At 41.3% G+C, this 15,336-nt stretch overlaps 2 protein-coding genes across 2 annotated transcripts in view; one reads left to right on the forward strand and one right to left on the reverse strand.

Moving 5' to 3' along the window:
* Positions 1-741, forward strand: part of mtch2 (mitochondrial carrier homolog 2) — a 35,646-nt gene extending 34,905 nt beyond the window's left edge. Inside the window, exon 13 of the mRNA XM_070964543.1 lies at positions 4-741. Coding sequence (XP_070820644.1) covers positions 4-90 — 87 coding nt within the window. The 3' untranslated portion in view covers positions 91-741. The remainder of the gene's footprint in view (positions 1-3) is intronic.
* A 2,260-nt stretch (positions 742-3,001) lies between these two features.
* On the reverse strand, positions 3,002-14,854 carry znf414 (zinc finger protein 414). The gene is made up of 5 exons (XM_070962325.1): positions 14,747-14,854; positions 14,422-14,532; positions 8,289-8,394; positions 7,653-8,185; positions 3,002-3,351 (listed from the first exon to the last, which is right to left on the reverse strand). The coding sequence occupies exons 1-5, from the start codon at positions 14,793-14,795 to the stop codon at positions 3,182-3,184; spliced, it is 969 nt and encodes a 322-aa protein (XP_070818426.1). The 5' UTR covers positions 14,796-14,854; the 3' UTR covers positions 3,002-3,181.
* Positions 14,855-15,336: the final 482 nt, after the last annotated feature.

A 15,336-nucleotide genomic window follows, 5' to 3' on the forward strand; every position in this document is an offset into this window, starting at 1 on the left:
CAGGGTAACATGAGCAGAGGCAACAGTTTATTTTTCCGGAAGCTTCCAGCAGGAAAGATGTACGCAATTGACCAGAAAAGATTTTTTTAAAGCCTCAAGAGTACTGAACTGAACAAAGTTGTGATAATAAAGGAAAAAATAAATAAATAAAAAAATCATTGCCTGATCTGGGAGTTGGACAGTCAGCACTTAATCTTTTTTGTATGCACTTGTTAACACTTGAATCATGTGAAATAAAAACGCATTAGTTTCCAGTTAATTTCCACCAGGTTTTGTTTAATTAACAGAAATGTGCAGATTGAAACTGCAGGGTTGTAAGACAATTGTGTGTGTGTGTGTGTGTGTGTGTGTGTGTGTGTGTGTGTGTGTGTGTGTGTGTGTGTGTGTGTGTGTGTGTGTGTGTGTGTGTGTGTGTGTGTGTGTGTGTGTGTGTGTACACACACACTCAGAACTTAAGTCTGCATGAGCTAATGTGTAATAATACGTTAATGATCAAGTGGGACCTCTTGTCATGTGGTATTGTCTTGATGTGTTAATTATTGTAAACCTCACTGCCTGGCAGGCATGTAATGTTAATGAAAAGGAGGGAAAATAGTCAGAGATGGTGGTTATTCAGGAGCTTGTATGGGTGTACTAAGGCATGGCGGGTAGCCTGATCTGAAATCTCTTGGCACTATGAGCGGTCAAGTGCTTGTATCAACTCAATCTGACTGACCAAAATAAAAACTGCTTTTTGTTTGATCTTGTCTTTCTTGTAAGTATACAGACTCTGAGAAGTATGTGAAAAACCAAGAAACCCCAACAAAAGGAAAAAGGATCCTGCACACAAGCAAGACATGGCATCTAAGAGCTGCTCAGACACAGAGGTTGAATTCATAGATGGGGCTGGCTCTGGTGGCAATGGTATTAAGGCAGTGTCCGCAAAGATCAAACCAACAGTGAATGTATTCCAACAAGTACTGTGTGTATCAACGCCTGATATCTTTTTTTTTCTCTATGTCATAGAGCATTGTTCAAAAACTAGCAAAAACACCAATGAACCACACTGTTGCACTTAGATATGCTACTTCATTATTATGAAGGCACTGACACTGTAGTTTTTGTTTTGACTGAGTCCCACATATACTCCTGCCCCAAATACTCAATACTGAAAATAGTCCCCAATAAATGCATTTTGTCCTATATGATAAAACTACAGTGGCCAGCTGTTTAAGGAAATTACTGATCCCATTATAAAAATGGGTCTGTATATTTGTGAGGTGCTTTTGAAGACTTACCATAGTAACCACTGGGCTTGGGCTGAGAGCCACAGACAGGTTGTTGCGGTCTTTTCATTGATTTGTTGTTAGAAAAATCCAGAATAACACCAACACTACTTGGCACAGTACACAAGCTGAAAACCATAGACAAGGTTACCAAAGTAAAGCACCTGAATGGAAAAGCAACAGTTTTAACAACTGTACAATCCATATGCATCCATCTCATCTTCAACAAGCAGCTACCTCTGGGGTTGATAAATTAAGCCAACACAAAAGTGCCAAACAGCTGTGATTAAGTGGCTGTTCCACTGGCGTCGGCTGCAGACGATAGACAGGGGCTATGGAACAGAAGTAAGACCTGCGACGAGATACCGGACAGACAGCCATGGATGAGCCAGACAGGAGGCAGACAAAGACTTGGTTCAATGCCTACAAACAGCTTAGTAGAGGGAAGTGACCAACCTGACCGAACTTGTGTGTGTGTGTGTGTGTGTGTGTGTGTGTGTGTGTGTGTGTGTGTGTGTGTGTGTGTGTGTGTGTGTGTGTGTGTGTGTGTGTGTGTGTGTGTGTGTGTGTGTGCGTGCGTGCCTGGGAATTAGGGGTGCTTGTTTTTCTCTGCAGCAGCCCTGCAGTTTGAGGGAGGAGAGACAGAGGGACCACGTGGCGAGGACACCGTAGGACCTACACTAGAAACGTCCAAAAGTACAACAGCCACACCCAGATCCCCTCCACGCTATCCTCCTAAACATAAGTAGAACACTCACATTTCCCAAATAATTTCAGTACCTGTAAAGGTACACTATATTGCCAAAAGCATTGGCTCACGTGCCTTGACCCGCATATGAACTCAAGTGACATCCCATTCTTAATCCGTAGGGTTTAAAATGACGTCGGTCCACCTTTTGCAGCGAAAACAGCTTCAACTCTTCTGGTCAGGCTTTCCACAATGTTTAGGACTGTGTTTATGGGAATTTTTGACCTTCTTCCAGAAGTGCATTTGTGAGGTCACACACTGATGTTGGACAAGAAGGCCTGGCTCTCAGTCTCTGCTCTGGTCAGGACTCTGTGCAGGCCAGTCAAGTTCATCCACACCAAACTCTTTCATCCATGTCTTTATGGACCTTGCTTTGTGCACTGGTCCACAGTCACGTTGGAATAGGAAGGGGCCATCCCCAAACTGTTTTCACAAAGTTGGGAGCATGGAATTGTCCAAAATGTCTTCGATCTTGACGCATTCAGAGTTCCTTTCACTGGAATTAAGGGGCAAAGCCCAGCTCCTGAAAAACAACCCTACACCTTAATCCCCCCTCCACCAAACTTAATACTTGGCACAATGCAGGCAACCGCAACACCCAGACTCCATCCATCAGATCGCCAGATGGTAAAGCGCAATTCGTCATTCCAGACAACGCGTCTCCACTGCTCTTGAGTTAATCTGTGCAGCTGTGTTCCAGTTTCTTTAACAGTGGAATTACCTTCTTTTTGCTGGTAAGAAAAAAAAATAAAACAAAACAACTAAGAACCTCACACTATTGTGTGATAGCTATTTTCAAGAAAAATGCAATGCAGTGACATTCATCTTCCGTGTCTACTATGACCCTGTTAAGCACTGGGAGGCGCAATGACTGAGTCAGCGTGACACAGGTGAATTGCCTCTGAATCAGTGCTCTCGAGAGACAAAAGATCCTACGGGAGAAACCACACCTGTTTCCTTATGTTCGTTAAGTACACATACAAGTGAGTTCTTTAATATTAATTTATTGAGAATTTGAGTTTGATAGTTAAGAAGACTTAAAATGAGTAAATACATGGAACTGATCTTTTATGCCATACATCTTTTTCCGTTTGTATAATTAACACAATAGGTAACATTTGCTTCCAAAACATATCTGATACAGTAGATGAGTCCTGCTGCTTCCACACTATCTGTTAGTGGCAGAGCTTCCTGTGTCTTCTGCAGGTTTGTTACTGCTGTGTTGACTGTTGATGTGTTGAGTCATTTCCTTACGGTTGGTTACAGAGTGGCCACACTGCACACATGTGTAGCGCCCTTTAGTATGCTCCCAGAGGATGCGTCTGTTGCAGGCCATACCTAATAGATGAACAGACAAAGTAATGTTTGAGCAAAGGAACTACATATGTTCAAATTCTAAATATTGTTTCTCACTGACCAAAATGACTCATAATCAAAACACTGCCAGCAAAGATTCACATCACCCCAACACCCTTGGCTATAGACATCACATTCCAAAACAACTTTAAGGTCAATTCTTAATGCTTGAATACTTTAAATACTGTCCACCCTGCTGCTGTCTGGCAAGCAATACAGCAGTATCCACTGCCGTACCACCAGACCACAGAGTAGCTTCGTTCTTCAGGCAGTGAGACTCCTCAAGTCATCTTCTGCACTCCACCATTAAAAAAAAGGTTTTCTTGTGTTGCATAGAATGACAATGAAAATGAACCTTAAATTAATATCATGCCATGTTTTCTTATTGACTGGTATGTATTGGCTACAAAAACCATTAGAATAACTTAACACACAGCTGGAGTGATTCATGTTTACTGAACACCCCTGGACTTCTCTCTTTAGAAAAGGTGCAGGTCTATACAACAACCCTGTGCCTTGTGTTTTAAAACCAGTTTTGAAATCTGGTTCCATGTGGCACACATAATGAAACAGTACAGATGTTCTGTTCTCTAATCTCAACATGCACACACTGCAAGATTTGAAAATCACTGCACATCACACACTGCACAATGTTAAGATTATTGTGCCAATTACCATTAACTAATCATCTTTCTGACACCAATAATCCTTGGATAACTAGCTCCCTAGAGATATGGAATGAAATAATTAATAGGCACCAACTGAAAGGTAGGACGGAATTCCTTAAATGGTTTGCCTATGACCCGGATTTCATGGCCAGAAGGTTTAGAAGCTGGATTGGAAATGCTGTTATGATGTACACTCTTCAGTCAAGGTAGCTCTCGGCTCTACCAGGAATTTGGTATTTACAAATCAGATTATGTTGGAAAGAAATGACGACAATGGAAAAGAACATGGTTGATATTTTTCAAAAATCTTGTAAAAACACTTCATCAAAAAGTAATATTTAAATTATATTCTGCTCTTCAAAAGTTAAAAAGAGACCATGCTCTGTAGATTAATGCAAGATGAAAAACTGAGGGTTATTTCACAAAACACTGGAAGAATGGGATACAAACTACACACAGCAATGGTTAATGACAAGCTCCCCCCTCTGGAGAGAATTTAGCTGGAAAAATGTGACTTGATTCTTTTGTATTAGAGCGCAAAGGACTAACTAACTATTCTATTCTGGCTGCCAGCTGGAGGTCCAGTGGAAGTGCAGTGGAAATACACAAACAAGAAGTGTAGAGTGTCCTGGAAGCAGTTTTTAAGATGAAAATCCTAAGACATCCAAACTATGAAAGAACACATATGGAATTATTTAGTAAACAAACCAGAATATGTTTTAAATTTTAGATTCTTCAAAGTAGCCACCATTTGCTTTGATGACAGCTTTGCACACTCTTGGCATTCTTTCAATCATCTTCATCAGGTTTTAAATTAACATGTGGGCCTTGTCAAGAGTTAATGTCTGCAATTTCTTGCCTTCTTAATGTGTTTGAGACCATCAGTTGTTTTGTACAAAGGTAGGGTTGGTTCAAAGGTCTATACAGTGAATACTATTATGGCAAGAACCTCTAAACTAAGTAAAGAGAAACGACAATCCATCATTACTTTATGACAGGGGTGCACACACTTTTTCAGCATGCGAGCTACTTAGAAAATGACCAAGTCAAAGTGATCTACCAACTATAAAAATGCAAAACATGCATTTATTTATAAATATATTAAGAATTCTTCATATGTACAATATATGCTGGTGTACCTTGCATAACTGCACAAACCCATACTGCATTATAAAACTCTGGACGTTTGTTGTCATTACCTTACTCTGATGACTTGCACTGAATGGAATCAGCCAGAGATGCATAGTCCGGACAATAACTGACGGACAGTAACCACTTTTCCCTTCTTCAGTATAGCGATGGTAGGATGGCAGATGAGGCAAACGCACTTCGAAAATGACAGTGAAAAGTCCTCCTCCTAATCTGTATGGAATTTTTTATACCCTTTCTTAAGTTTAGAAGAAATAAATTGGAGGCTAACTTGGCAACTCGCTATCTTGCTAGAGTTTTGCAGCACCGTTAGCACCGTTGCATGCACATGTGCAGTGACCCATGTGCCAGAAAAGGTCAGATGTCAGACTGGCTGCCCAGTATGTCAATCTAGTGACAAATTTCACTGTGAGGATGGATGATAGGCTGACGTCTATTTTTTTAATGCCATGCGATCTACCCACACTACCTTTGCGATCGACCGGTAGATCACGATCGACGTATTGAGCACCCCTGCTTTATGACATGAGGGTCAGTCAATCGGAAAATTTCAAGAACTCTAAATGTATCCTAAAGTGCAGTCGCAAAGACCATCAAACTCTATGATGAAACTGGCTCTCATGAGGACTGCCACAGAAAAAGACGACCAAGAATTACCTCTGCTGCAGAATCACCAGCCTCGGAAACTGAAAATTAACAGCACCACATATTAGAGCCCACATAATTGCTACACAGAGTTCAAGCAGCAGACACATCTCAACATCAACTATTGAGAGGAGACTGGGTGAATCAGGCCTTCATGGTCGAATTGCTGCAAAGAAGCCACTTCTGAGGAAGAACAACAGAAGCTTAGGCCAAGAAACACAAGGATTAGACATTACACCAGTGGAAAACTGTCCTTTGGTCTGTTGAGTCGTAATTTGAGATTTTTGGCTCCACCTGCTATGCCTTTGTGAGACACAGAAAAGGTGAGCAGGTGGTTTCTACATGTATGGTTCCCGCCGTGAAGCAGGTACAGTAGGAGGTGTGCTTGTGTGGGGGTGCCTTGCTGGTGACACTGTTGGTGATTTATTCAAAATACAATGCACACTTGAACCAGCATGGATACCACAGCATTCTACGGTGACATGCCATCCCATCTAGTTTGCACTTAGTGGAGACATCATTTGTTTTTCAACAGGACAATGACCCCAAACACACCTCCAGGCTATGTAAGGGCTATTTGACCAAGAAAGAGAGAGATGGAGTACTGCGTCAGATGACTTGGCCTCCACAATCACTTAACCTCAACCCAACTGAGAGGGTTTGGAATGAGTTGGACCACAGAGTGAAGCAAAGCAGCCAAGAAGTGCTCAGCACCTCTGGGAACTCCTTCAAGACTGTTGGAAAAGTTTGGATGTCTTCAGGTTTAATGAAGAAAATTGAAAAAATAGAGAAAAACCATTGAATGGGAAGGTGTGTCCAAATTTTTAACTGGTACTGTACATAACCACACATTACTGAAGAAACAAAATAATGACCTGTATTGAATTATTCGCCCATTTCAGCTTGACATACATTAACTTTTCAATCAAAGACAGTGGAGTGTGCAGTTTCCAATCGGTCCTAGTCTGTGTCCTGGAATCATTTTTGTTAAATCATTGTTTCTTAAGCTATATTCCTTTATAATGCCAATAGAGTGAAATGTGAGCGTCATGTTTTGAGCGATGTATCAGTTTTATTACTCAATTCTGTGACATAACGTGAGATAACGCAACAGATGCATATCCTTGCTCCGTCCTCCATGTGTCTCTGATTGCCACCAGTTGCATTTCAGAAGCAGAGTGTTTTGCATGTCTGCTTTGTTAACTTGCTCAGACCGTGTTTATTTGGTCATTTTCCCTTGATTAGTGTGCTTCCACCATGGGTAAGTAGGCTTCGTAGTTAAATGGTTAATGGTTCTCTCTCTCTCCCTCTCTCTACCAGTCAAAGCCGTCCACCCAGAGCCTGGTTCTGCCTGAGATTTCTGCCTGTTAAAAGGAAGTTTTTCCCCGCCACTGTCGCCAAGTGTTTGCTCATGAGGGAACTGTTGGGTCTCTGTAGATAAAGACTAAGAGTATAGTCTGTACCAGCTTGATATGAAAAGTGTCCTAAGACAACTTCTGTAGAGTGGTGTCCTCAAGGATCTGCATTATCGGACATAATCATCAACTGATATTCCATTATTAGAACAATAATTACATTTTCCAGTATATCAGCCACCAACATATCATGGAACCCGCTCTCCTTTCATCAGTGAATGGAGAGAACAAACTCTATCTGCTGCTGAAGAATGTGAACGGATATGGGTTGTTTGAGTCTCCAGCTTTATGTAGTTTAGATGATCAATTTACCACCTTGAATGATTTCATAATGGGACATGGAAATAAACATGTACCCACATCTGGCAGGTTACAGCTGTGTGCTTTGGGGTGAGGAGACCATTACCTTGATTTTTCTTCCAGACAGCTGAGGACCCAGGAGGAGAGTGAGGAACTGATCCAGGAGACCTGACCTGTGTCTGTTGCTGAGCTTGGGAATCAGGGGGGTCAGGAGCTGCTATTGAACTGACCAGATTCAGAGATTGCGGCAGATCACAAGCTTTGTTCCTGAGCTGAGACTGGGGAGTGGTCTCTGCAAGCTGCTGAGGGGCAAGCTGGACAGAGGAGGTCTCAGGTTTAGTCAAGAAGTGCGGGGCGAGGAGAGGGGGGGCAGCAGAGTCTGGCTGAGGCACAACAGCTGGGAAGGAAAGGTCTGGGTTTTGTATTTGAAAGGGTAGTTCCTGGGATGTAGACACCGAGTCCAGCTGTGGGGGTTCCTGGTCAGTGTCCATGGGGGTCATGTTTGGGTTGGTCACAGCAGCAGGTGGAGGGGGAATAGGTTCAGTCAATTTTGTCTTGCCCCGTGGCACTTTAGAACAGGTGTGCAGGTGTGTCAGGAGACCACGGTAGGATCGCAACTTTGTGCGACAGCTCTCACACCTTCAGAAAAAGAGGCAACATTACAGTAGTCAAAACATTTTTACTAATGAATACACAGTATCTCAGCTAAGAGTGCAGGAACAGTAAAAAAAGAGCAACTCACAGGAAGAATATGTTGGGTTTGTGATGATGCCTCATATGTTCCATCAGTTTCTGCATGTTGGGGAAGGAACCACTGCAGCCAACGGTAGAGCAAAGCAAGACCTTTCCTAAGGGGAGGACACACTGCGTCTCAAAAGTAGTTTGGACACTTGACTACATTCAGCACATGAGTGTTGGAGCAGTGAACAGCATGTAGTCATACTGCACTGCTTCACATGGCACCCAGTTTCTCCCACCACTCTCTGTTTCCACCACAGTTAGTTTTGTAGAGAAAATCTATTTTCTTTCAAAGTTTATAGCCTGCCTGTTATTCAGTGCCGCTCTGTGTACAACAAAAAAAAAAAAAGTGCAGTGATTCCAGAGCATCAGTATGGACCAGAGAAACGATTGTTGTAACCCTGACCTCTATTAGTAATTTGAAAAAAATCCAAACCTGCCCTAAAAATTATCAGGATGTTCTGGCTTCTGTTGTCTTTGATAAATCACGAAATCAGACCAATTTTTCTTACTGTCTGGGGAACATGATGGTCGGTGTTCCAACAGTTTGCTACGGAACCTCCCTGGTTTCACATGAGAAAAAAGAAGATCCATGTGTAAATCTGTACTCTCTGCTTATAAAACCATGCTCTCAGACTCATAATATGTGCTAGGGATGTACAATATATCGGCATTAATATCAGTATCGGCCGATATTCGTGATTTTTTAATATATCGGCATCGGTCCAATCAGTAAAAATGGGCCGATATTGACAACCGATGTTTATATCCGTGTAATTGCTGTTTGTGTATGTGTGTCGGGAGAGGGGGAGGGGGAGGGGGATTTGGCCATGCGCTATTTGTTTGGGCACGTGACAGTGTCAGTGGATTGTGGGGTGTTAAACTGAAGAGGAGAAAAAATGTCAGCGGTGTGGTTGTTTTTCATGGTGTCACAAGAAGATATTCGAAAAGCAGTATGCAACACCTGCAAAGTTGAGGTATTGCGAGGAGGATGCCGCGTCAAGTTATTCAACACCACAAATGTAATATGTCATTTGAAAAACCGGCATCCAGAAGTTCACAAACAATGGCGGGAAGCTAACGCTGTTAACGTTAGCCAGCAGGCAAAAACGAAAGCAGCAGCAGTCGCAGCTGGGAGCCCAATACAGTACTCCCAGCTGTAGTACTCGACCAAACCAAGAAATTTGCCAAGGACAGCGCAAAAGCCAGGTCAATAACGAACAAGCTAATGGAAATGATTGCTCTTGATGAGCCATTTTCCATAGTGGAAGACCAAGGATTTGGGCGGTTGATAGAGCATATTGAACCCCACTATAGCCTGCCAAGTTGGCGCTACTTTTCCGACGTCTCCCTCCCTGCTTTGCACAAAGTCGTGGCCACGTATATCCACAAATTGTTGGACAATGTGACTGACAGCTTCACTACAGATATGGAGTTCGGACGCAAGTCAAATGAGTATGCTGAGCCTTACTGCTCAGTGGATTGATGACAACTTTGAAATGAAGAGAGCTGTTCTGCATGCACAAGAGTTTGCAGGATCGCATACGGGGGCTGCTACTGCTAGCGCATTTGACTGCATGTTAGCTCAGTGGAAAATTAAAAAAGACAATGTGCATGTTGTGCTTCGTGAAAATACACGGAATATGCAGAAGGCAATGGATGAGTGCAACATCAAAAGCCTGGGCTGCATGGCTCATACGCTGCAGTTAGCAGTGCATGATGGAGTGTTAAGCCAGTGAAGCATCTCTGACTGTGTGGGTATTGGAAGGAAAATAGTAGGACATTTTCGCCACTCTCAACTCAAGATGTCACAACCAGATGGAATAGTACTTTTTATATGATGAAAGGTCTACTGGACCAGAAACATGCACTTGGTGTGTATGGAGCAGATCATGAGCTGCCTGCTAGTTTCAGTGGGGCCTTGTTGAAAACATGACCACGCTTCTCACTCCATTTGAACAATTAACGAGGGAGATCAGCTCACATTTGGCTACTACTGCAGACGTGATTCCCTTTGTTGTGGCACTGAAACGTTTGCTGAGCAAGGCAGCCGACACAGACAGGGGGGTCCGCACAGCTAAAAACACTCTACTGGAAGCTGTGAACAAGCAGTTTGGAAGCACGTTCTCTGAGCCGCTTTACTACTTGGCAACAATCCTTGGCCCTAGGTACAAAGACACAGAGACACCAGACACAGAAGAACCGCAAGAGAAGAAGATAAGAACAAGCGACATGGGTGGAAAGACACTGCTTGACATGCATGATGAAATTCTGGAGGAAAATTCGATCATGGAACAGCAGGCAGGCCTGACAAGCCACACAAGTTTGCAGGTATAGTATTATCAGACCCTATTTTTTTTATCAAAATAAGAAAGCCTGTTAAAATCCTTTGTGCAATGATTTTTATTTTTTTTATTGATGTGCTGTACATTCTATTGAGTTAATAAAATAATAGATATACTTAAATGAAAAAACTAATTGTTATAAAAAACCTTATCTAGTAATGCTTCTCTGTCCTATTGAGGTTGACCTTTAGCACTGGCCATCTACTCAGGGCAAAGTTCAACAAAGCTCTTAGGTGGAGGGGGGGGCAATGTTGTAATGTCCAGATGGCTGGTAATTTATCAGACATACATAGTAATACACTTGTCTATTCCTGTAGGTGCATGGCTATCTGAGTGAGCCCCCCATCCCCAGAAATGAGAGCCCACTGCAGTATTGGAAAAGCAACATGTCTCACTTTCCTGCCCTGGCCAAAGCAGCATGCAAGTACCTTTCAGCTCCATGTACAAGAGTGGACAGTGAGCGTCTCTTCTCTGCTGCATCGCACATTGTTGATGGAAAGAGAAACAGGAACCAGTGCGAGAAAGCAGGAATGCTTCTCTTTGTAAAACAAACAAACAAAAAAAACCTACCTTTGCTGATGAACTAGGCCAAGAATATAACCTACAGTGTCAGGTGGAAACACTATTTTAAGTTAAGAATTCCTTTATTCATCAATTACACACAACATGCATAGTTGAGGAGGAAACTGTACACGCCATGCAATTGTTTTAGTGTTTGGGACATTGAGTACATTGTGGCTGCTTTAAGTTGGAAAATGTACAAAGACTACCATGTCTTTTGAGTTACAGTTATGTCAGTTCTAATATTTTGATTTACCATTTTTATAGATGGGACTTGAAATTGACTTGCACTGATTTGCACTTGTGTAGTGTTTTTTATGTTTGCTTGGTGGAAACATTGTTTCAGTGTTGGGACATTTTCTTGAAAATTACAGTGCAATTTGGAAAAATGTGCACTGACAGTCAGGACATGTTTTTGATATTTTTGCTTTACCTTTTTCACAGATTTGAGTTTAAATGGACTGGACATGGGCTTAAAACATGTTTTGCAATTTAATAAATGCCTGGTTGCCATGAATACTAGCGAGTTTGATAAGGTAACTTTGTTAGGATATTATTTTTATTTATGATCCTTATTGTAATTTATGATCCAAACTTTCTTACAGGAGTTTTATAAGTTGAAGGAGTTAAACTGTACTTAAATTTACAATAACACTTGCTGCAAGTGGTAAAGCTTCCTAAAAGTAACACTGTTGGTTACTTGTGTTTTATGGTAGCCCTGCATGTTTTGAAAATAAGGAAGACATAGAAAAGTTTGCATGATTTTCCGTCTGTACAAAATGTTATCATCTCAGAAACTTTTTTTAAGTTTAGTCGATATCAGTAAATATTGGTTATCGGCAATAACAGCAATATTAATATTTCTGTTATATTTATTATATAACATTTTCATTTCGGTGCATCCCTAATATGTGTCCAATATAACATATCCTAATATGTGGATATGTAGATTTGCTGTCCTGGCTACATCACGTACTACCTGTGTGCTAATCATTTTACTTCAGACTCCTTTCAGGGACAATACAAAGCAGGATTTGCATCAAAACTGAATCTCAAGGATGGACTGATACCGACTGCAAATTTAGAATATGTACATTTGACCCTTTTTATGTTGCTTTCTGTTGACTTTATGGGTTAGTGTGTTGAATTTGGCATCAGATTTTTCCACGGCTAATTTGTCTAATGGCATCTATTGTAGACCCACACGCTGGAGCAATGTTAGTGTATTTAATATTGATGGACAGTCAAGTTAAACTGTGTGAACTTTAAACCTCATTTGAAGCCAACTGAACAAGCAGATTAGTAAGTGAATATGGGAAAACAGTTTTTTCACTTAGCTTTTAGGTCACGAGACCTAACATTATCTCCAAAGGTTCATACTGCAATTGGAGATGATGGTTTCGGCTCATTTTGCTTTCAATAGCTCGACAGCTTTTAATCGGTGACTAAGTGGTAACTTTTTTGCTAAGGTGCACACTGGACTGCTTTCGGCTCATTTTGCTTTCAATAGCCGGACAGCTTTTAATCGGTGACTAAACAGTTAATTTTTTGCTAAGGTGCCCACTGGACTGCATCTCCCTGTCAGTGGTGTCCTGGAATATTTCAATGTCCCACACAAATGGGAGAAATTCTGGTCAAATATTAGCTGTGTTTATGTACCCTATATTCCCATGTTTTTGTGTCCAAGTAATTAATGGTGACAACAATTTTTGAAATCCTGTACTGAGTGAGAGTGCTGCAGCCACAAAATGGGCTGTCATCGAATCCCTCCGGACAATTGCACACCCACCACACACATCAAAGTATACCCACTATGAGTATTTGTTTTTGCCAATGAGAAACTCAGATTGTTATTCTAAGTTTCTGACAACATTATGGAAAGGTTCCTACAGAGATAGCCGTTTTGTTAAAGAGTGCGATTCTTTTTGTGAAAACAGAAACAGCTGCTACTATACTTTCGCCACCACACTCCACTTACAGAAACAATCATTTTATCACTGTCAAACTCACATTCAAAATAACAAAATCAAATTAAGCAAAACCTTCTTAGTTTATCCTTACACTGTCCCAACAACCACAAAATCTGGTATGGTTGAAATAAACCCTTAATTCACAGAATTGAGAGGGAAGAGAGAGGGCAGACATCAGAGAGGCAGTCTGGGGAAAACAGTATGTAAAGCCAGAAGCCAGGAATTATTTTCACCAGACATTATGACTAGAGACATTTTAATATACCACACTTTAACAGATTTCCTTGCTAACAAACAGTTAGCAGTGCGCAAGTAATTACCAGAAAACGGAAACCCTGATCCCTGTCAGCACTGTTGAAGTAACAGGTTGTTGTGAAGTAGCTTTAATTTGTGAGAGCTATCCAGCAATTGGTGGTCAGGGCTTGTCTGCTCTGGCTATCTTGACTTTTGGCTCATCCTTCCTCTCCTCAAAGTGTTTTTCAATGCATTTAGCTACAGCAGCTCTTGATTAGATAACATACTCAAGCTTTGAATCCCTCTTCATATACCACATTGACTGACAGCATATGGGTCTCAATCACACAGCACAATGACTGGGTGATGGCCTCAGACCATCAACAGTGCATCAAACAATATCATCAGTGCTTACCCACTGACATCCCTAACTGCAATGCAAGCTCAGTTGGTTTTGTTGTTACAGGAAAGCCCCCTGTGCTGCGCTGATCTGTTGCTGCTGTTTATAATGTACTTGAGAGACATTGACATGCTGTTGAGATGCCTAATCCTACTCCTTTTCTAACTCTGACAATTTATATTATATTTACTAATTAACCTACATTATAGGGCCAGCTATTCCTTCCAAACACATGTAACGTAAGGCCTATACCTCATTTTCATTCCTATTTGGACCCAATAAATACATCCATTTTATTTATTTGGAGTATCCCTTTTATTTCTGCAAAAACCTATAATACCATCACCGTTAAAAAAAACCGTCATATGGCCCACCCCTGGCCAGACATGAGTCGGTACTGACGTCGACCCAATGGAAATCAGTCAAACAAAATGCAAATCCCTTGTAGCCTACGGTTATGAATCCAAGCACATGGATTTGTAAACCTATCTTGTGTAGACATGGCTCTTTCTTTTCTCAATACAAAGGATCCGTATCTTAGGCAGTATAGTTAACGCTACATTACAACTGGCCAATATCTGGTGAAATTTCTATTGTGGCGACCCACTTCCAGACTGGGGAGCTCACCAGGAAGAGACTGAGATGAGATCTCATGGTCCTTGACGTGGCTTTCCAGAGCGTTCACCTCTGTGTACACCCGTTTACAGCCGTGCAATGGACAAGTTATCCTCTTGTTTCCTAAAAATGAACGAACAAGATTTTATTAAATGCATTGTATTGAACTATTTTGTTATGTGACAGCAATGATGAAAATAACGTCATTAACAACGACGGAACTCGAGCTGGTTGGCGTGCTAGATAATTTAGCTCACTGGTTAGTTTAGTCACATGGCTAACTTAGTGTCGTTGAGCACATATGGTATCCGTCTGCAATGTTTGCAACTAAACAAACCTCCGTTTCCATTTTCAGCTGCCTGTGAGACTGTGTTGTTCGCAGACATCACAGTGGCGGAGTAGTCGAGCAGCAACAATAGTGGCGGAGCAGAAGCAGACTACAAGTACCAGAATGCAATGCGACAATCAGTGACACGCGTCGTGTGGGCATGTTTTGGACGTGGCCGCCATCTTGTGAAGAACGTGCCCTTTTTTTTTTAATAAGCTTTATTAAACATATTGCACATTTGACAGAATGAGCGGTGTTTCAGTAGTGCAAAATAAGAACACGAACAGAGTTGCTTGGAGACATAGTGTTAGGACAAGGAAAGAAATAATAGACCAGAGAAGAAAAACAAACATGCTACATTCTACATGTCTAGGTTTAAGTTACAATTCACACATGCATTCAAAGTCTTTGTGGCCTTCTTATTTTTACAGGCACTGATTGATTGTAGGTATTATTCAAAATCCTTGTAAAAGACTGAAAAAAGAGGTTTTTGATCCATAAACTACATTAGGAATGAAAAACTTAGCTAAAACAATTAGAAGATTTATAACATGGATTGTCATCTTTCTTTTTTTTACAAAAAGACCAAAAATAACATG

The sequence above is a fragment of the Chaetodon trifascialis genome, chromosome 1 (genome assembly GCF_039877785.1).
Source record: "Chaetodon trifascialis isolate fChaTrf1 chromosome 1, fChaTrf1.hap1, whole genome shotgun sequence".
NCBI classification, from domain to species: Eukaryota; Metazoa; Chordata; class Actinopteri; order Chaetodontiformes; family Chaetodontidae; genus Chaetodon; species Chaetodon trifascialis.